This window comes from Nycticebus coucang, chromosome 4, assembly GCF_027406575.1.
Source record: "Nycticebus coucang isolate mNycCou1 chromosome 4, mNycCou1.pri, whole genome shotgun sequence".
NCBI lineage: Eukaryota > Metazoa > Chordata > Mammalia > Primates > Lorisidae > Nycticebus > Nycticebus coucang.
The window spans coordinates 141,118,947-141,140,322 of record NC_069783.1 but is presented as its reverse complement, the minus strand read 5'-3'; the positions used below and the strand labels follow the sequence as shown (position 1 = coordinate 141,140,322).

The following is a 21,376-nucleotide window of genomic DNA, read 5'->3' as shown; positions in this document are numbered from 1 at the left end:
ACTGTGAGTAGCGGGGCCTCGGGTTGCTCACGTGTAAACTGGGAATAACGTACTTTTAAAACTAAACTGAGACAGGACATCAAGCAGCGGTGGTGAGATGCCTGGTACACATGGCGCACACTGCTTGCCACGCCTTTGTTGGATGGCGGGATCCCGCAGAGATACCGAGACGGGATGAGTCCCCGACATCATTCGCTCAAGAGTCGTCAGTTCCCCAGTCAGCAACAGGTGCGAGGGCGCGTCGCAACCCGCACCCCGCCCCCCAAAGGGCCGGACAGCGCGGGGCTGCGGGCTCAGGTGGGCACCTGTCGGGTCTCCGGACGGGGGCGCTCCGGCCCCCCCGGGGCTCCTTCCGGGTTGGCGGCGCGGGCGAGGGGGCGCGGGGCCGCGCCGAGGGGCGGGCGAGGCCGGGAGCGCGCGCCCCCGCCCCGCCCCGCCCCGCCCCGCCCCGCGCCTCCCGTCCGCCCTCCGGCAGCCGCACGGGGTCCGGGTCCGCGCGTCCGGGGCGGCTGGGTGCGCGGGCTGGCGGGCGCGGACGGCAGGCTGGGGGCGGCGACGGCTAGGGGCCGCGCGCGGAGGGCGCCGGGCGCAGCATGGGCGGCCCGCAAGCCTGGGCGCTGCTCTGCCTCGGGCTCCTGCTCCCGGGAGGCGGCGCCGCGTGGAGCGTCGGGGGAGCCCCGTTCTCTGGGCGCAGGTAAGGACTCCCGCCACTTCTGTGCCTGCCTTCCTGGCCGGCGGCGGGGGGCTGGGAGTCCGGGCATAAGCACACACGCCACCGCCGTGCGAGGCCGGGGTTGGGAAGCGACCCCGACAGTGCCAGAGCGGTGGACCTCTCGGTAGTGCGAGGTCCTTCACCCCAAGTATCCGGAGGAGCCAGCAGCCTCTTTCACTCCGTGCCCTTCAGCCCAATTCAGTGGGAGGGGGAAGGGGCACATCGAGGACGGAAACCCCCCGGGACTTCGCCCCCCCTCACCTTCCAAGGGCCCTTCTCCTTGCTACGGGAAAGGACCACCACACCTTTTAGCCGACACTTCAGAGACTCCCCTCCCCTTTTCCCTACTCGTGGCTTTTTTTAGTACCAGGGCTATTAATTCTTTCAGAGGAAGGACTTGGGTGGAGTCTCACAGCCCAGTGGGTCAGTGTTGAAAGCTCCCTGGGAACCTGGCATTTGAGACAGACAAGAGGGATCACTCTGCCTTCCTGCTGCTCTCCCAGTGGCACTGTGGGACTCTATGTACAGTGTCATCATTAATCTTTCAACAGCTGAATGAAGCAGGAAAACCCACCCCATTCAACAGATGAGCAAACTGAGACCCCAGAATATTGACATAATCTTCCAGGCTCAAGGGGTTTTAATCGAAGAGCTGGGTTCAAATTTATCTTTCTGATTTGATGAGTGTTCAAACCTGACCTGACCCCTGTCCTGGCTGCAGCTCCTGCCCCTCCCTGGGGTCCCCTCTTGAGGGCCAGGCATTGTTGTCCAAGGCAGACAATGTGAACTAGCCAAGCCTCTCCAGGCCTTTTCATCCCATTCAAAGGCCCGCGCGGCCCCTGCCCCTATGGCCTCAATTCTTTAACTCTTTTCATAAATTTCCCTTTCCCAGTGGTCAGGGGCCAGTATGTCCTGCTGGGCTAGCAAGAGCAGGTGATATGGGCTGGGCTGGAGCATGGAGGTGGCTGGGGCATCAGAGGCCAGAAGAACAGTTGTCTGAGACAGGGACGGACATGTGGCAGATGTCACAGCCACCACCTACTGCGTGCTGATGATGGCTGGCCTAGATCCATTGCCTCCAGAATCTTTCCAACTGCCACTTGGAGGCATTTTTTTTTTTTTTTTTTTTTTTTTGAGGCAGAGTGCCGTGGCATCACAGCTTACAGAAACCTCCAACTGTTGGGCTCACGTGATTCTTTTGCCTCAGCCTCCCTAGTAGCTGGGACTACAGGTACCACCACAACACCCAGCTATTTTTTGTTGCAGTTGTCATTGTTGGTTAGCTGGCCCGGGACAGATTCAAACCCACCAACTTCGGTATATGTGGCTGGCACTGTAACCACTGTACTATGGGCACCAAGCCAGCTTTTTATCATCTTTGTTTCAGAGAGGAGGAAGCTGAGCCTCAGATAGGGAGTATGAGCTGCCTAGAGCATGCATGTGAGCCCCAGGATCCCAGATGCTAAGATAACAGAGACTTTGAACTCAGGATTTGCAGTGTCAGGCTCAAGATGATGGTCAAGAGAGCTTAAAGGCAGGAATCCCTTCCAGCCAGACCAGTGCAGAACCCCACAGCCTGGGCTTCTCATCCTCCCGTGGTTTCCTGAGTGGGAACAGGATGGTGGCTATGGGCAGATGGGGACTGTCACCGCATCTGTTAACAGCTGACTGTCACAGTAACCTGAGTGTCACAAAAGCCCTGTGCACAATACTATTGTTCCCATTTTACAGATAAGGAGACGAGGCCTAGAGGGGAAAAGTGACCCCTTAATCAAGGCCGGTTTCCAAATTCAGTGCCTTTCCCCAGCAGCCCTCCTCCCAGGAGAGGGAGATTGTCAACTTGGGGGTCTGGGAAACGTTTGTAGGCCATGGTTAGGAGTTAGGGGCTCTGGCCTCAGACAGAATGCAGTTTTATTCCTGGCTCTGTCACCCACTCGGTGTGTGATCTCAGGCACGTTGCTTCCTGGCCATAGGTCTCAGTTTTGCTCTGTCTTCTCTGTTCCCCCCTTTCTTTTGCTCATGCCCTGCTTGAGGCCTATTCTAAGACTGGACAGTCCACCCTGGGAAGGACCAGCATGGAACCTCATGGACAGTGTTTCCTGCTTTCACCAACTTTAAGGGGGGTAGGAACCTCAGGCTGGAGGAGTCTGGTCCTCAGCTGCCAGGACCTTCACTTGTGGCCCCACCCCAGTGTCATTGGAGACAGTATGGGGATGTCATGCCTTGTCAGCCCTCCCTCCACCCCTAGCCCAGGGCCTCAAGTACCCCATGGCAGCTGAGGGAGCAAAGGCAGAAAAGAGGCTTTGTCCTGGAGAGGGGGTGGCCTGGGAAGGCATCCAAAGGGCCACCCCCAGCCCTAGGAATGTGGTGAGACTTTGGGACCCCAGGGTAGCCAGGGGCCATACAGAGCTGCCTTGGCCCCTGCCAGCCCCTCATGCCCTGCTGGGGCTGTTTCCTGCCCCACCAACATCCTACCCGGCCTGAAGCCACTTCCTTTAATTGCTCATCTTAACATGGCAGCTCTGGGGTTCAAGCCATCATCAGTGTCCTGGCCCAGGGCTCTCACTGCCCTGTAACACCAGCTTCCTTTGGGGAAATCCCAGATCAGGGAGAGTGGAGAGCTCTAAAATGGATGGAATCTCCTGCAGCCCCTAGCTAGGGGATTCAAATCCCAGCTCTATGCACCCTTGGCAGGTGCTTTTTCTTAGACCCTCAGTTTCCCCCTCTCTAAAATGTAGAGCCTGGCAATCTTCTCCCATAGTCAAGGGGAGGGCCTTGTGAAGGAGATACTGTGCTGATGTCCCAGGGACACCCCTGGGAAGCCCCTGGGCCACAGCTATTGGGTGTGGGACCCATGACTGGGCTATCGCCCCACTGTCTAGGAACAAGAATTAATAGTAGCTGTCATCATTGTGCTGAGTGCTTTGCATGAAGCCTTCCCTGCTAGAGGAGATACTGCCATCCCCATTTGCCGATAAACAAAGTGAGGTCAGAAAGGATCAGGGCCTCATCCAATGTTACTGATTTAGGAGCAGAGTTAGCACTGGAGCTTCGCCCCCAGTGTGGGGTTCTGGCTCTCATCACCCCACCCCCATCCACACAGCTCTTTTTCTCTCTCCTTTTCATAACAGCCTTGGCTGGGGTCCTGCTTGGCTGCCTCCTGCAATTAGCCCCTATCACTGTTCCGGATCACAGCCCTGGGCCCTCTAGAGAGACAAAGTCCCCTGGGCCCCTCGTGGCATGAGGTAAAGTGTGGGTGTAGGTGAAGGGGGGCCCTAGTGAGGGTGACTGGTGCCAGGCTGAGCTAGTCTGGCCTGTTTTCTCCTCTCCCAGGGGCCTACTTCTGCTGAAGGGGCAGAAGCGCCTGGCGCAGGAGGGAATTGCTGCCACTATCACCCCCTCCTCTCACCTGCTGCACTGCCAGCCTCACCTGGTTCTTGGGCAGCTAATCAGTGACCACACCCTAGGGAGGGAAGCCCTCAGGGCAGTAGAGAGAGTGCCTGTCTCTTGGAATCTGCTGGCTCCTCTGCCTAGGCCCACTGTCCATTCTCATTCAGTCATTCAGCAAACATCCTGGAGCGTAATCCCAGCCCCATGGCCTCCCTCAGCACCTGCAAGAGAGAATAAAGCTGAGGGCTACTCCAAATGGCTGACAGATGCCCCCCAGGAGAGGCCCAATCCCATCTGGGCCTGGAGGCTGAGACCTAAGAGATAAATAGGGGTTTTCTGGAGCAAGGAGGCTGTCCAGGTAGAGGGATCCTCGCATGCTAGGATCAGAGGTGGGAGAGGAGCTGCATGGGTGCACACGGGAGGCAAGCAGTATGAGGAATGACAGATGTGGCCAGAAGGGCTTACAGGCTGATGGGGAGCTATGGTAGGCTATGGAGTCCATGGTGGGCAGTGGCACCATTAGGTTTATGCTTTAGAAAGAGCCTCCAGATGCCTCTGGAAAGTGGATGGAGGGTCAGGGAGATAGCAGAGCAAGGCTGGGACCCAAAAGGAGGCACAGGCTTATGTTGAGTACCCTGGGAATGGGGTCTTTAAGGCAGAGAATGGACGACATGGTTATTGGTGACCCCAGATGGACAGGGTGAGGAGCTGATTGTGAACCAACTTGGACTGAGTGTCCCTTCCTGTCTAAAATGTCTGGATAGCTGGTCACCAGCTCCGTGTCTCCTAAGCAGGGGATTTAAGCAAAGTCCAGATTGTGAGAGAGAAATCAGGGAACCAGGCAGGAGCCCACATGAGGGAGATTTTAATTAAGAAAGAAGAAAAATAATTGTTTTTCTGTAGCTCCCCTGGTAAAAAGGACAGCTCAGACAATTGTGTATAGTCACAGACCCATCTCCCCCTGCCCCATCTTGGGGCTGGAGATAGGGTGTGTGTGTGTGTGCACGCGCACATGGTGTGTGTGAGAGCACACGGATGGCCCTGTGGGAGCCTGTGTAGACGTGAGAGGAAGGTCATCGGCAGTGCTCTCCTGGGCCTGCTCTGACTGTTTGTGTATATGTAAGAGAGTTGTGTGTGTGCAGCGTGTACATGAGTGAGGGCACACAGACCTGTGCATCTGGTGTGGATATGCGTAGAAATCACAACCGCAGCCTTCTTGTGTCCATGTGAGGGGCATGTGTGAGTGTGTATGTGTCGGCATGTGGGTATATATGCAAGTGTGGGAGGAGATGGAGCTCTGATTGTCCTTAAGGGGCCTTCTTTGGCCTGCCTGTGCCCATGTGAGAGAGCTGATAAATGTAGTGTGAGTGTGCATGTCCGTGCACTCATGTGAAGACACACAGAGCTGTATCTGCAGGTGTGGACTCATGTGCAGGGAGAATGGTCATTTCTGTGCCTAAGTGTTTTACTGGGTTTGACTTGGCCTGTCTGTGTGCCTGAGTGTGTGTGTATGTGTCTGTGTGCTTATGTCGATCTGTGCATGTACACATGGGCAGTGTGGATCCATACATTGTATGCACACGTGCACATGTGTGTCCATGTTTGCCCCTGCGTGCCCGTGTGTGCATTTGCATGTGCTGAGTTTGCGTGTGCATGCATTGAGTGTGCACGTTTGTGTGCATTTGCACACTGGTCTAGAGTGTTATTTCTATGCCCAGAGCATAACAATTTCTATTTATTTCTGTATCCCAGAGCTTCTGACTTTACTCTCCCTATGTTCCTCCCTCTGTCCCTCCTTTACTCATAGAGCCCCTATGCCAGGCTAGGGAGTGTCACATAGGCTGCAGGGAGCCTCTGAACCCCCTTAACTTGTACACCAGGTTTTATACAATTTTTCTGAAGAGGGACCACAGTTCATATCAGTTTCCCAAGGGGTGTTATGTCCCCATCTTATATAAAACCCTAACCTGCTCAAAACCACGGCTCTAGAGACCTGAATGGGGAGCCTTGATATATGTATCTTTTTAAACTTGAAAAAGCCTCACTTAGTTGTCAGGAGGAACATTTCCAGTGCAAGTTCTGGGATGGGACAGACCTCAGTTCCAACCCTAACTGTGCTGCCCACAGTGGTAATTTTTTTTTTCCTTTTCCTTGCAGTTTTTGGCCGGGGCTGGGTCTGAACCCGCCACCTCTGGCGTATGGGGCTGGCACCCTACTCCTTTGAGCCACAGGCGCCGCCCAGAGAGTATAATTTTTTTTTATATAACTTTATACACACTTGTCTGTATATGTGCATGCATGTATAAATAGTAGACTCTCATTTTAATAGAAATGCAGTCATCCTATATTTATTGATCTGTGCTTGTTCTTTTCCCCTTAGCCAGGTTTGACAGGTGCTTAGGCCCAGCCTGCAGAGACCTTGGGCTTCATCACAGCTTCTTGTTTTCTGTGTCTGGTGGTTGCATAGCCGTTCAGACTTTTCCCAGTTTTGTGCTTTTTTGATGGTGCCCTAGCAAGCACCTGTCCCCTCTGTGTGGGATGGCTGACTAGGGCTTTAATGAGCTCCTGCCACTTCATAGGCAGACCAAACTGTCCCTCCTCCCAGCTTTCCCACCTCTAGGTCTTTGACTGGGCTGCTTCCTCCCTCTACTCCCACACAGAGGAGTGAAGGGAGTGAATCCCCAGGACACTAAACTGAGTTAGTTGACTGGTCCTGGCTGACTGGTGACCTGGGGAGGGAAGGTGAGGCAGCAGCTGCGGGGGGGTGGCTGGGTTGGCAGAGGTGGCAAGCAGTGGGTGGTGGGGACACCTGTGCTGGCTGGGACATTCCAGGTGCTCAGTGGTGCTCAGTCTTGCATGGGGTCATGGATACTGTGTTTTTTGTAGGGACCAGGGAAGGAGGGATGGTTTCAGGTGACCCTTCACAGCCTGAGCTCTCTACCCAGCCATACTTTCCTCTGTGGCCTTGAGCCCAGGATCAGCAGGCTCTCAGGCTGGGGCCTTCATAGAGCCCCAGACCATAGCTCAAGGAGATGGGGAGGGGACAGGAGCTGAAGCCTCTGGGATGGAGTCTGAAGCCGGGCTGGGCCGTCCACATTCTTGGGTTCAATTCTGGTTTCTCCAGGTACTAGCTCTCCATTTAAGCAGTTGTCTTCACCTCCATGAGCCTCAGTTTCTTCTCTGAAATGGGGGAGCGGTGCTTACTGGCTCACCATTGCAGAGTGGCATATCCTTAGCATACAGTAAGTGCTCACTATGTGCAGTGCAATATGATTGTCAGCATTTAGAGGAATCGGACCTCCAGGCTTAGGTCATTGATTGCACATTGTGACTATCACACAGAGGGAACATGAGAGTGACACAGGGCCTCTCTCACATGCTGGTGGAGGGGGCTGGCATAAATCATCAGCTTCACTCACTGTGACGGTGTTCAAAGTGCCAGGGGACCCAGGGCTGGGAAGCATCAACTGTGTTCAAGTAGGAGCGGAAATGGGACAGTATGATGGGAAGAGGCCATAGTACAGCAGGGCTCTGAAGGTGGAAGGAGGTGTCACCTGGGAAAGTAGAGGAAGGGCGCCCCAGGCCATGAGCCCAGCAGAAGCAGAGTCCTAGAGGTAAGGGATCCACAGCAGGTCTGGGCACAGATCTGAGGACTGGAGAGTTGGCTGGGCAAGTGAGGGATATGGCCAGTTTTCCATTCTGTGACACCCTTCTAGGGAGAGACAGAGAGACAGAAGAGATCACTGCAGTTATCCAGGTGGGAGTCTGGAAGTGATGGTGGCCTGGATGGATCAGGTTGGAGAGAAGAGATGTTGAGGAGGGAGAGTCCCATGAAGTGCCCTGCCCCCATCTTGCCCCAGCACCTCCCAAGTGCCCCACACCCAGGACCATGAAATTTACTCTCTTCCCCTCTAGCCACAGAGATTCCCACCAGGGCCCAAAGGACTCTGTGAGCTCAAGGGTCTTTCTGCCTGGGCACTTGGAGCTCTTAGAGAAAACACACATCTTGCTCATCTTCCCAGAGTCCCTGCCAGGGGGCTCTGCATGGCACTGAGCTTCCACTCTTTGGGTCTGTTTCAGGAATTGGTGCTCGTATGTGGTGACCCGCACCGTCTCGTGCCATGTGCAGAATGGCACCTACCTTCAGCGAGTGCTGCAGAACTGCCCCTGGCCTATGAGCTGCCCGGGGAGCAGGTAAGGGATGCTGTGGCAGAGAAGGAGCTGACAGCACTGGGGGTGGGATTGCCCAGGGAGTGTAGGTGGCAGCTACCCTAAGGTAGTTGGAGCAAAGGCAACATTGGCCCTGGACCCATTCTCAGATCATCCCTTTGTGCTCTTGGGCACCCTAGAGGGCTTCCTGAAGGAGGGGTACACCACTCTGCATGCCTTCACTCAGAGGGGACCCCAGCCCTGCCTGCAGGGAGTCCTGTCCAGCTGGTATCAGATACCCCAGGCTGGGGGTCAGGGCATGGGGGAAGTGCTGAAACCAAGAATGCAGGAGGAGAGGGACTCCAAAGCGATCTGGAGGCCAAGGATCCTGGAGGCTCTGTGTTTGTCCCTCATGAGTGTCCTGGCCAGGGGGAGAGGCCATAGAAGACCTTATCTAAACCGGGCCACTTGGGGACTCTTTCAGCTACAGGACGGTGATGAGACCCACATACAAGGTGATGTACAAGACAGTGACTGCCCGTGAATGGAGGTGCTGCCCTGGGCACTCAGGGGTGAGCTGCGAGGAAGGTAGGACTGCCCAACCAGCCCGCAGAGCCCTGCGATGGCAGGCCAGGTGCCTCCCCGCAGGTACATGGGAGGACTTAACCACATCCGTAGGGGCTGCACATGCACAGAACAGTGCCCACTGGAGCCCATGCCGCAGGGCCTGGCTCAGAAGCGGTTGGTGCCTCTGTCCTCCCAACCCCACAGGGACTCTTGGGAGACCCTCGGGACCCTTGGGAGAATTTTGTATGGGCTGTGTAGCTTAAATATTGAGTCACACAATCCCAAGTCTTTTCTCCAACTTGAGCAAAACCCATCCAGACATTTCCATACAATGTGGAACAGACACCATATGGTAACAAAGAGTCGTTTCAGTCAGTTCAGGGTCAGGGAGGTAAGAATGGTTATGCCCACTCTGCCTGAGAAGACTGTAGCTCAAGAAGGTGGTGAGCACACAGCTCCTACGTGGCAGAGTCAGGCCTTGAGCCCTGTCTGCCTAGTGCTTTTCTCTGCCCCCTGCCTCTGGGCCTCAGGGATGGGAGGGCTCTGCTGGGCCCCCATGTGTGGGGCACGTCCCCAGCAGAGGGTCTCCTGTCACCCCATATACCTTCGTTGTGTGCAGCACAGGGTGCCTGAGGGCCCAGCACTTGTCAGGGGCCAAGGAGGCAGCCAGGGCCGCCCTGGAGCCCAACCACACGCTCACCTGCAGAGCCCTCTCAGGACACCTGCCTCTCTGCCAAAGCAGTTGGGGCCCCTCCCACCCTCCTGCCTAGTTGAACCAAGCAGGTGGCAGATTTCTGGGCACCAAGAGCTGTGATCCCAAGCACAGCCCCACAGATGATAGACTGGCCTAGAATCAACTTGAGAGCCAAGCCCATGGGTGCCTCAGAGGAAAGAGGGTCCCCAAAGCAGCACATGAATGTGAACATCAGTTGTAAGATATATCCTGATTCTAGAAACACAAATGTGTGAAAACATAGCCTCTGAATCAAGGGAAGATGGTGCTAACAGAAATGTAGACATTTCCTGAGACATTTACATGCTTCACCTCCCTGGGACCCCACAACAGTCCTGTTCACAGATGGGGCAACCAAGGCCCACAGAAATGGATCGAGGGCCCAGAGTCATATAGGCGTGGGGGTGGGGGGGGGCAGAATTCACCACAAAATAGGGGTGGGAGGGGGGTCTGATGGGTTCTGACATGGGGTGGTGGGTTCCCCAGGGAGCCAGGAGGGGCAGCTACCAAGCAGGTAGAGAGGGGCAGATCCCCTAGTCAGGTCCTGTCCAGACAAAGGCCTTTCTGTCCCTGTTCCACTCCCAAGGGTAGACTGTCCCCATCTCTGGGCCTTCTTGGAGCAGCTGAGGGCAGAAGACAGGTGGGGGCAGTACCTATGCCCTTGAGTCTGGCCACTGGGGCCACACGTCCAGGGGCCAGGCTAAGGGTTGAGGGCTCAAGTTTTTGGTAAGGCGAGGGTGCGAGATAGGCACTGGGGCCAGGCCAAACTTGATGTCTGTCAGCTCCCTCTGTGGGGCCTTTAGGTCCCTGCCTGGGGACCTCTACCTGTATGGCCTTTGGCTGGGAACTCCCTATCCATCATGCCAGTTGTTGTGCAAGGGCACAGAGCTGGTGGTGGGGACCTGTAATCCTGGCACATTCTTTTTCTGCCCACTCAGGGAGGGTGGGGTGCCTTCACTAAAGGGCCCAAAGCTGCCATGTGTGTTTGTGGAAGCCTCAGCATCCTCACCTGTGAAATGGGCGGGGAAATAGACTCCGCTGCCCAGGGATGTTGCCAAGATGAAATGAAGCAGCAAAGCCCTCACACATGGCTTGGTAGCCCATGGTAGAAAGTATGTAGTGACCAATAGGACAGGAAGGGCCTTCCCAGCCGCAGGGTTGGAGCTGAGGAAAGGGAAGTGGGTGAGTGGATGACTGATTGATTATTCTGGAAAACCGCCCTGCCGGGAACATGGGAATGGGCAGAGAGGCGTGGGGACAGTTCTGGCCAATCCCAGGCCCTGCCCTTTCTTCCACAGCCAGGTTCAGGCCAGGCTTCTCCAACTGCTTCCCCTTGCTGGTGACTGCCCTTGTGGCCTGCCCATTGCTGTTACCTGACCCTGGGGCCTAGAGCTGTGTCACCAGGGATGGGACGACCCTGGGGTGAGCTGAATCCAGAATCCAGGCTGGGATCAGTTGCGCTCTGCTGTGTGACTTGGGGCAAGTCACTTCACCTCTCTGAACCTTGGCTTTACCTAGAAGTCACCTGTGATTGAGAACTTGACACTTAAGCTCCATAAATGTCTTCCTCTTCCCTCCTGTCCCCTGTGCTGGCGATTTGGTGATGACTCAGCAGACACAACCCTGCCTGCCATCTCTGAGATCCCACTTCTCAGTAAGCTGCTCAACAAACTGGCCTTGAGTCTCCAGACTTGATGTCCATGAGGCCGGTGGGCCCTTGTGAAGGACTTCCCTAATCTTAGGCTCGGTTTTCTCATCTGCGGAATGTGGATGTTCACTCTGTGATGATGAGTAAGGATGGTCTCATCTGATGTTCATGACAATCTGTGAGGAAGGGGCTAGAACATGCCCCATTTTACAGGTGGGGAAACTAAGGCTCAGAGAGGTGAAGGGAAGGGACTGGCCTGGGGTCACTCAGCACCAGTGTTGGGACTTACCAGACTGGGCTTCCATGCCCCCAGGCCTTGAAGGGTGAGGCTGGCTAAGGCCTTCACCTGGTGCCTTCTCATCAGAAACAATTGGACCCTGGAGAAACAATGGGTAAGGAAGGGCCAAGGCCAGAATGTACCACATGAGCCAGGTGGGGGTGGGCAGAGGGCAGGCACAATGCCAAAGTCATGTCAGGAGGCTGGCCAGAACCCAACAATCACCTTTTCTGGGTCTGGGCCTGACTCTCTGAGTACCCTGAGCTGGTGGGTCCTGCTGAGAGCAGGGGCTGCAGCATCTACCACTGTGTTACCTTAACTCAGGGAGTGTGTGTGTGTGGGGTTCCTGTAGTCAGGTCTCTTGCTCGTCAGCTCCATTGTCCAAATGATGAAAGGGAGGCTCAGACAGGGTGTAAGTCTCACACAAGATCACACAGCAGGTAAGCACTAGCCTGAGATCTGTGGCATCCCCCTACCCTCTACCCTCCTGCAGTAATAATGACAAGGCTGAGGAAAGCTACCTCTGCGCTGGACATGGCAACGTGTATCTACCCGCATCGTGCCAGCATGTCATGGCACAGGGCATCCAGAAGCAGAAATCAAGCCTTTTGAGGGAAATACCTTGCCCAGGGTGGCAGCTTATGAGCTGAGGAGCCGAATTCAAACCCAGTTAATCTGACCATGGAATCAGGGGTCTGAGGACTCCCAGGAGAGTATGTTCAGACAGTGGGATGCCATGAGGCTGGTGATCTAGTCTCAGGCCTGGCCTTTCCCAGATAGAAGGGCAGAGAGGCTGGGGATCCCTCACCCCCATCTCCTTATGGGCCCTGGGAAGCCAGGCCACCTCAGCTTCCACCACATAAGGTCCCTTGTCCTTAGCAGACATGTCCCTTTCCTGTATGTGGTCCCTCACAGCCCTAGACCTCCACGATGGGGGACCAAAAAGGGAACTTTGCCCAGGGTCACACCACCAAGTAGCCTGAGAAGACACTTGAGGTGCCAGCCCCTGAGCCTCTCCCGTCGCCCAGGGCTGGGCACGTCCCACACGCACCTGGCTCTAACCAGGTGCCAGGTGCAATGCCAAGCCTGTGCTTTACTTGGCAGATGCAGTGTCCCGACGGCTAAACACTGCACCAATCTGCCCATGTCCAATACTGTCCACTCACACTCCTCTCGAGGAGGCCTGGCAGTCCTTACCTCCCCCAAGCCCGTCCTGCACACCCAGCATGGGCAGCAAGCCCCTTGGTATCCCTGCCCCACCCTCCGCCCTCCCTCCAGCTGACCTCACCCCAGCGTCCTCTTCCCACCCATGGCCTCGGCAGTGGGTGTCCTGCCTGCCTGTGATCTTGGTGCTCCCACGTGGCTTAAGGTGACTCCACCCTGCTATCATACTCCTCCTGCCCCCAGTGCCTGGCATGAGCCTGGTATATAGTAGGTGCATGGGAAGAAGGGACCAGGCTGGACAAAGATAAAGCTATCTCAGAGGCGTCTTGGTCAGGTTCTTATAACTCTGGGCCTCAGCTCTGAACCTGGCCCCTGGCTCTGGCCACTGGCAGTGAATACTTATATTCACAAAGTAAATTCCTTGCAGGAGACGTGGGCTGGGGCTGGGGAGGCTGGATCTCTATGACCATATGTGTGGTCACAGATCTGGGGGGAGGTCAGTCATGAAGCCCCTCTCTCACCTCCTCTCCTGGGGGAGTAAATCACAGAAGTCGAGGCCAGGGACATTCCCCAGCCTTTCCCAGTTTAGGGCAGGGTTGGAATCTCGGCTCCATCAGAGATTGGACAGAGCAGGCAGTGTCTCCTCTCTGGGCCTCAGTATCCTCATCTGTATTATGGGATGCAGAACACAAGGAGCACAGAGCCTCTTAGCTCAGGCTCAGCAGTGAGAAGAGGGAAGAAACTCCAGACAGCACTAATCTGTGAAGGTCAAGACAGCGTGATAAGAGCTTCAATAGGGGTTTTGACACTGGTGTGTGCCCTGTTCTGTCTGGGAAGGCTTTCTAGAGGAGGCGACATGGGCCCAACAGCTATAAGGATTGGGGAAGGTGCCAGGTGGAGATATGTATGTGTGTGTAGGATGTGTGAGGACCTCCCACATGGTTGGAAGTGGCCCATAGTCAGGCTCCCAGAATGGAGCTGGGGTTTGTGGACCCAGGAAGAGCCCTTCAGGAGGGACCACCAGGACACACCAGGACAGGGGTATGTGTCTCTGCCCACCAAGGCCTGTTTGAAGGCCCTTGGCCAAACACCAGTGGGTGGGATGTGACATTTTTGTCCAACAGGAGACCTCCAAGCCATGGCTTCTTCCTTACTGAAATTTTGTGTGCCATTTTTACAACCCGAAATGTCCCTTAAGTATTTCTACCCATTTATCAGAATTTAGGAGAGTTTTGGGATAAGTTTTGTAAATCCAGAACCCAAAGCCAACATTTTCTGGTCTTTTTGACAGTTTCATTATTTCTTTAAGCTCCCTCCCCTCCTTTATTGTAAATTCATGATTACTTTGAGCCCCTTAAGTCTGTGCTGATGGTCAGACTGTTTCTCTTAGTTTTTCTAATTCTCTCTGGCTCCTGACAAACGTCCAAAAACATAGGCTAAAAAAGAATTTCCAATCACAAGTTTACGAGGGACACCCTCGTGTGACTTTAGAACATTTTGCTGATCTTCGAGACAATTTGTATCTGTCTTTTCTTTTGTTTGCTTGAAATTTATTTTCAGCCCATGATTCATGCATTCATCAACAGAAGTTAAGCTTCTTTTTTTTTTTGTAGAGACAGAGTTTCACTTTATTGCCCTCGGTAGAGTGCTGTGGCCTCACACAGCTCACAGCAACCTCCAACTCCTGGGCTTCAGCGATTCTCTTGCCTCAGCCTCCCGAGTAGCTGGGACTACAGGCACCTGCCACAATGCCCGGCTATTTTTTGGTTGCAGTTTGGCCGGGGCCGGGTTTGAACCTGCCACCCTCGGTATATGGGGCTGGCGCCGTACCAACTGAGCCACAGGCGCCGCCCAGAAGTTAAGCTTCTTGACAGCGAAAACCCAAACTTCCACAGAGTTGGAGGGACATCGTTTCTTTTGGTCAATTTCCTGAAAAAAGTAATAAAATGACATGTTATATCTCTACATGGGAACAAAGAGGATAAAGAGGCCTTGGTGAGACCGTTCTTCTCAGGCACCAGTACTTCTACAGGACACTGGGCCTCCCTGCTAGGTGCCCCCCGCCGCCCCCACAAAAAAGACATCTAGCCCTGCAGTCAGACTTATCAGGTTCAGGTCCAGGCCTGAGATCTTCCTGGAGACAACTGTCACTGTACTTCTCTGCCTCACTTTCTTCCAAGGGGAAAAATGGGGATGAGTCTTACACATTTATCCAATTTTCTGAGCATGGGGACAGTGAACTACCCCAGGCCTCAGTTCCCTGTCTGTAAGTGGAGGTGACCTGGCACCCACTCATAGTTAAGACTATATATGTGGGCTCAGTGCCTGTAGCTCAGAGGTTAGGGCGCCAGCCACATACACCAGAGCTGGCAGGTTCGAACCCAGCCCTACCAAATAACAATGACAACTACAACCAAAAAATAGCCGGGCGTCTGTCGTCCCAGCTACTTGGGAGGCTAAGGCAAGAGAATTAAATCGCTTAAGCCTAGGAGTTTGAGGTTGCTGTGAGCTGTTATGCCACGGCACTCTACCAAGGGTGACATACTAAGACTGTCTCAAAAAACAAAAGACTATATATGTAAAGTGCTTACAATGTGCCAGGCCCATTCTGCTGTTAGTAAATGCTAAGCGAGAATTAGCTGTTGTTATTTTTATCAACTTGGTAGGATTGTGCCAGGCTGTGTGAAGCATTTAGTGTAAGCCTAGTTCACAGTGACAACCCCTGCCCTGAGAGCCACAGGGCCTGTCCCAGTCCTAAACTAGCAACCCATCTTCCTCCATCCTGGGTGAGGCCTGCCCCCGAGCCCAGGCAAGTCACAGCCCTTTGGGGATGCAGGCTCAGCATGAGGGAAAGCCCCATAGTGGGACCCGGAGGAGGGCCTGGCAGCCTCCCACTGGGGGCTGGCCAGAGGGGCCTGTCTGGTTTGGGTTCCTGGCGCCTCCTGCTCCCTGCATCAACCCACAGCCCAGCTCTGAGCTGCCAGGCCTGTGCCTTATTTGGGTCTTTTCTCCCCCCACATGATACTCTGAGGCCTTAAAAGGCAAGCCCTGGGGGTGACTTCTCAGGCCCTCCAGCTGTGCTCCTGCCCCTGGCTTGGCCAGCCCATCCCTCCAGTTGTGGAGAAAACCAGAGCCGGTCCAGCCAGGGCAGCTGGTCCTTATACAAGGGTGGGCTCCTGAAATAGGCTCCCCTGCCCTCTCAGACAGCCAGCCTCCCTCTGGTTTTCATTTAAAATCAGGGCTGGATCCACTTCAGTCTGCTCCTACCAGACGAGACAGGGAGAGCATGGACAGCACTGTTCACAGCTGTCATGTGTTGAGTACTGACTGTGCCAGGTCCTGAGAGTGCACAGTGGGTTCTTTGCGCACAAGACCATCCTCAGGGCCCCCACCAGCCCAGGAGGTACGGAGCCTTTACTATCCCATTTCCCAGATGGGAAAATAGGTTAAGAGAGGACAAGTCACACGGGTCAATGTCTGTGAGCTCTGTAAACTGTGAAGCCAGGCAACTGGCTGGGGTCACTGGGGAAGCCTCCAGCTTCATCACCAGCCCCTCTGACCAGCCCCATCCAGTGGCCAGCCTTACCCCAGCTCAGACCAGTTCATGCTGTGTGACCCAGATAAATTGCCCTACCTCTCTGGGCCTCTTTCTCTCTCTGCACTGAGGGGAGGAGGGGTCCCTGCTAAGGCTACCATGGTGGCAGGTTGGCCTGACGAGGCTCTCACCCTCTCCATCCCTCAGTTGCAGGCTCCTCTGGCCTCGTGGAGCCTGGGTGGCCAGGCAGCACCATGCGGAGGATGGCACTTCGGCCCACAGCCTTCTCAGGTAGTCCTGGAGTGGCTTTGGGGGATCCCCTACTCTGGGAGAGGGCTGTAGGGGCCCAGGGCAATGTGATAACTGTGCTGAAAGCCATCTGGGTCTAACAGTGGAGGGTCAAGGAGAGTATCCCACCCTTACCACATCCCCAGGCTGGACAGACCTTCCAGGGCCAGAGAAAGGGCCCAGAGGGGAACCCAGCGTGGGCCCAGGCACCTCAAAACTGATGGCTACTGGACTCCTGAAGACACAGGTTCCCCATTTCCTCTTTTTATTCAAACAAAGTTTTTCTGAGTGTCTGTAATGTGCCAGGCATGTCATCAGCTCTTTTAAACCTCATAGAGAGGCTTGGCGCCTATAGTTCAAATGGCTAAGGGGCCAGCCACATACACCAGAGCTAGCGGGTTTGAGTCCAGCCGAGGCCCACCCACAACTACAACTAAAAAATGCTGGGCATTGTGGAGTGCTCCTATAGTCCCAGCTACTTGGGAGGCTGAGGCAAGAGAATCGCTTAAGCCCAGAAGTTGTAGGTTGCTATGAGCTGTGATGCAACAGCACTCTACCCAGGGCGACAGCTTGAGGCTCTATCTCAAAAAAAAACCTCACAGAGATCCATACCTCACCACCAGCCAGGCCTCACTGTCTGCATTTTATTTATTTATTTTTTATTTTATTTTTAACTGTCTGTGTTTTAAAGATGAGGAAACTGAGAGTCAGAGAAGTGGCCTGTCCTGCCCAAGGCCCTGTTGCCAGGAGGGGGCAGCACTGGGACTGTCTCAGGGTGTTGTGCTTCTTAGGCACCTACTCATCCCTGCCCTGAGCTGGGCATCCTCAGGTGTGCATGGGGGTGACACCCCCCTCAGGTGCCACTGAGGGCTGGAAGGACCAGCAGGTTCAGCACTGGCCATAAATACCCAGGGCTGTTATGAGTGACTCACAGGTCTCCCAGCTGAGGAGGCGGGAGAGCCAGATGTAGTCAGGGGGGATCACAGGATGGCACCCCTGAGGCCAGCCCAGTCCAGACCATGTTGTGTTGGTCCCCAAAGCTGGCAAAGCCTAGCCCCGCCCAGGGAGGAAGAAATAGAATTTCTTGGCCTGCCTTCTGGGAAAGGGTCATTTTTGACGCAGAGGCTGCCAGGAGTCAGGGCCCTGCTCCTGCTCTGAGAGAAATGGGTCTACTCTGGAGGCCCTGGCATGAAAGGAATCCTACAAGGTCTGATTCACCCTGGACCTGCAGTGATTCTGAAGCTCCTTCCCCACCTTGGGTTCCCTCATGGGTTAGAGTCATCAGGTGACCTGTCCCTCTATCCATCCCTCCCCTAAGAGCCAAAGGGCTCTGAGGGGGGACCTGGCCGCAGCCCCAACCTCTCCCCCAACTCCTGCAGGTTGTCTCAACTGCAGCAAAGTGTCAGAGCTGACTGAGCGGCTGAAGGTGCTGGAGGCCAAGGTGGGTGAGCAGTTCCCTCTTGCCCCCTACCCAGACTAAGCTAGGGCCTTTCTACCCATTTCTTTGCACCACATGCCTGGTATCTGCCCCCTCAGCAATCCTATAGTGCAGCCCTGAGCTGACTCAGCAGGCATACCCCCTGTCAGGCATACCCTGGCCTCTCCTCCAGTGCTCCTCAGTTTTCCTATCTGTAAAGTGGAGGTGATACTAGCACCTACTCACAGTTAAGACTGTATATGTAGGCTAGGCATTGTGGTTTAAACCTCTAATCCCAGTACTTTGGGAAGCTGAGGTGGGAAGATCACTTGAGGCCAGGGGTTCAAGACCAGCCTGTGCAACATAGTGAGACCCCAATCTCTACCAAAAAATTAAAAATTAGCCACACATGGTGGTGAGTGCCTGTAGTCACAGCTACTTGGGAGGCTGAGGCGAGAGAATGGCTTGAGCCTGGGAGTTTGAAGTTACAGTGAGCTATGAAAATGTCGCTGCACTCCAGCCTGGGCAACAGAGCAGGATCGTGTCTCAACAACAACAAAATGAGAGAGTGAGAGAAGACTTTCTGAATTTAGAAACATGAAAAACTCAGTAATGTGAAAAAAACAACTAGAAAAACCACTCATTATAATTGCTCACAGGCAGCACCCCCAAGGAGAGCCACTGTCAACATTGAGACATCTTTCTTCCAGATTTTCTAAACATAGACATGTGTAAAGTGTGTATCTCCTTTGCTCCATCATTCCCCCCTCTGGGACTTTATCTTAAGGAGATGATCAGATGCCAAAATGTTTACCACTGTTAATTATTGGTAGAGAAATTTGAAAACTAGGTAGTAGAAGGGGTGGTTGCATAGTTATGGGGAATCTGCTCTGTGGATTACTATGCAGCCCTTTAAAATACCTCCATTTTCTAACATAAAAAGGTGGCTTTGATGTGGCCAAGCTTCCAAACAGCACGTGCTAGAACCCGCATTCCCTGTGTTCCCTTCCAGGAGAAGCCCATCTGAGAGGCAGCTCAGCCCTGGGTCTACCTGAGAGTTTTACCTTGGCTGACAACCCCCCAACCCTGGCTGAGGGAATATCACCAACTTTCTAGAACCTTCCTTACTTTGGGCCCAGAAATGGATTTTGTGTATAACTCTGGGCCTTTATTTCCGGTCAGAGTCTCTCAAACTTCTCTCCAAATTCAGTGAAAATCCTCCCAGCCATAACCCTGTGGTGCTTTAACCTGAGAGAAGCATCATATTATTTATGTAGATAAGCATGGTAAAAAAACTGCCTGGCCCAGCGTGACGATCACAGAGCTCAACTTGCGTGGTGGTGATGATGTTTAAGGACTTTTCTACAATGAGCGTTATGAATTGGACACTTTTAGAAGCACAATCACTTCTGGTAACGTTCTGCGCCCCTGTAAGCCCTGGCGCCTACTCCAAGCTGGGTTCTGCTGGCTCTGGGCCTCCTGCCTCCCACACCAGGGCCTCCCTTGACTGACCTGTCCCTGGTGAGACCAAGGTACCATCCCATGCCCGTCTCCCTTTTCCTCCAAGGTAGCCATACTGACTGTCATGGAGCGGGCAATGTCCCCGACCCCAGTGACCCCTGAGGACCCTGCCCTGCTCTGGGGTTCCCCAGCCGCCCAGGGCAGCCCTGGAGATCGAGGCCTCCAAGGTGAGTGAGTCAGGTGGGGAGCACACTCGCATGTGGGATTGAGCACTGCACTGGGACTTGGGGGGCTGAGAGGTGAGATTCTGGTTCCCACCCTGCTGCTGACTCCCAGCTCAACCCCCAGTAGGCCTCAGTTTCCCATCTGTCCCGTGGGCTTGAGAGGAGGGTCTGCAGGGACTCCTGCATGCTGGGGCCTGGGAAGACAAGCAGGTCAAGCAGCAGAGTGGAGCTGCAGGTGGGCGCTCTGGATAACTCTCTGGCCCCAAGCCAGTGGGGACACTGACCCCTGCCTACCCCTACAACCCCAGGACTGCCAGGAGCCAGAGAGAGTGTGAGGATCCCACTGCTCGCTCGAGATGGTAGGTGCTGGCTGCAGGGCCAGGGTCAGGGTGGGGGTCAGGAGCAAGTCTGGAGTTGCTGACCTGTTGCACTTTGCTCCCCAGACCAAGTCAGTGCTCAGGGGCTGCCTGGGCCCACTGGCCCCAAGGGAGACACCGGCAGCCAGGGCCCAGCAGGAATGAGAGGCCCACCAGGTGAGTGCCCACATACTGCCCCCCTCCAACTCCCCTGGCCATTTTCCCCTCACTGGGCGGACCCAGGCCTGGGCCACTACAACCACCTGCCTCCACACCCCTCCAGGGAGTGTCCTTCTCACACTGGGGCTCCCTGAAACCCTCTTTTGGATTTACTCAGCCCATGTTCCCTGAGTACCTGGACTCAGCAGACTCTGAGCTGGGCACTAGGGTAGGATCAAACATGTCCCTCCCCTCCTGAGCACCGAGACTGGTAGGAGGGGCTCAGCAGAGGGGAAATGGCAGTAAGTACCTCAGATGGACCAGGGTTCCTATGCGGGATGCTGAAGGTATGACAGCCCCATAGAAGGAAGCTCAGACCCAGCTGGATGGGATAGAAGATGGGTGCTGTACTCAACCTGCAGACTGTAGAGCACACTGATGCCTGCTGCCTTGTCCTGCCTCCTCGAGACCACCATAGGAACCTCTGTGATTCCATTGCAGGTCCACAGGGCCCTCCAGGGAGCCCTGGCCAGGCTGGAGCCATGGGTACCCCTGGAGAGAAGGGACCTCCAGGCCCACCAGGGCCTCCTGGGCCCCCTGGCCCCCCAGCCCCCATGGGGCCAACCCATACCCAGATCTCTCAGCATGGTGAGTTCCCTGGTGTCCTGGCAGATTGAGATGGGGGTGGGGTGAAGGTGGAGTAACCATCCCCACAGTGCCCGTTACAATCTGCTAGGTGCCTTCTGTGTGGCAGGCTTGCCCCTAGTAGGCCACATATCAGCCAGCCCTCCTATAAGTGAGGTTGTCCTCCTATGTTCACAGATAGGGGGAGATAGGCCAGAGAGGGGAGGTCACTGCCAGGGTCCCACCTCCAGGGCAGGGGGGAATGGCTTCAAACCCAGACAGACTCTAAAGCCTGTGATCAGAGCCACCTGGCATCAGGCCTTCGATAAGCCTTGGAGCTGGCCGGAATCCAGCCCTCAGAACAGTGGGAGGCCCAAGGCCCTGCAGCAGGAAAAGAGCCCTGAGCTCCCAAGGCTGCAGGCCTGCCCTCTGCTCAGAGGGTTCAGGGGCCCTCCTCTGGGCTGGGTCTTGACTTGTGTCCTTGGCCTCTTCCCTTTGGCAGCCCAGCCTGACCTGCACCTGGGGCAGAGCATGGAGCACCAGGTTCAACCTCATCTCTATCCTATCCTTGGTGCATGCCCCAACATTCATTCATTCTCCCATTCCATCTCACTATTCATTCCCCTTCTCCAAGCCTCAGCTCCTCATCTGTACGGAGGCAAGCCTCCCAGA

General features: G+C 55.0%; 1 protein-coding gene across 7 annotated transcripts in view; it reads left to right on the top strand.

Annotated features, from left to right (window-relative positions):
* Positions 1-452: 452 nt before the first annotated feature.
* EMID1 (EMI domain containing 1) overlaps positions 453-21,376 on the top strand; it is a 52,505-nt gene continuing 31,581 nt past the window's right edge. For 6 of the 7 annotated variants that reach the window (XM_053588824.1, XM_053588826.1, XM_053588825.1 and 3 more), the window contains exons 1-9: positions 477-694; positions 8,183-8,296; positions 8,736-8,839; positions 16,383-16,466; positions 17,843-17,904; positions 19,448-19,568; positions 19,874-19,924; positions 20,009-20,098; positions 20,582-20,728. In XM_053588824.1, coding sequence (XP_053444799.1) covers positions 594-694; positions 8,183-8,296; positions 8,736-8,839; positions 16,383-16,466; positions 17,843-17,904; positions 19,448-19,568; positions 19,874-19,924; positions 20,009-20,098; positions 20,582-20,728 — 874 coding nt within the window. In that variant the 5' untranslated portion in view covers positions 477-593. Of the gene's footprint in view, positions 695-8,182; positions 8,297-8,735; positions 8,840-16,382; positions 16,467-17,842; positions 17,905-19,447; positions 19,569-19,873; positions 19,925-20,008; positions 20,099-20,581; positions 20,729-21,376 lie in introns of all 7 variants that reach the window. The other variant, XM_053588823.1, reaches the window with a different exon arrangement.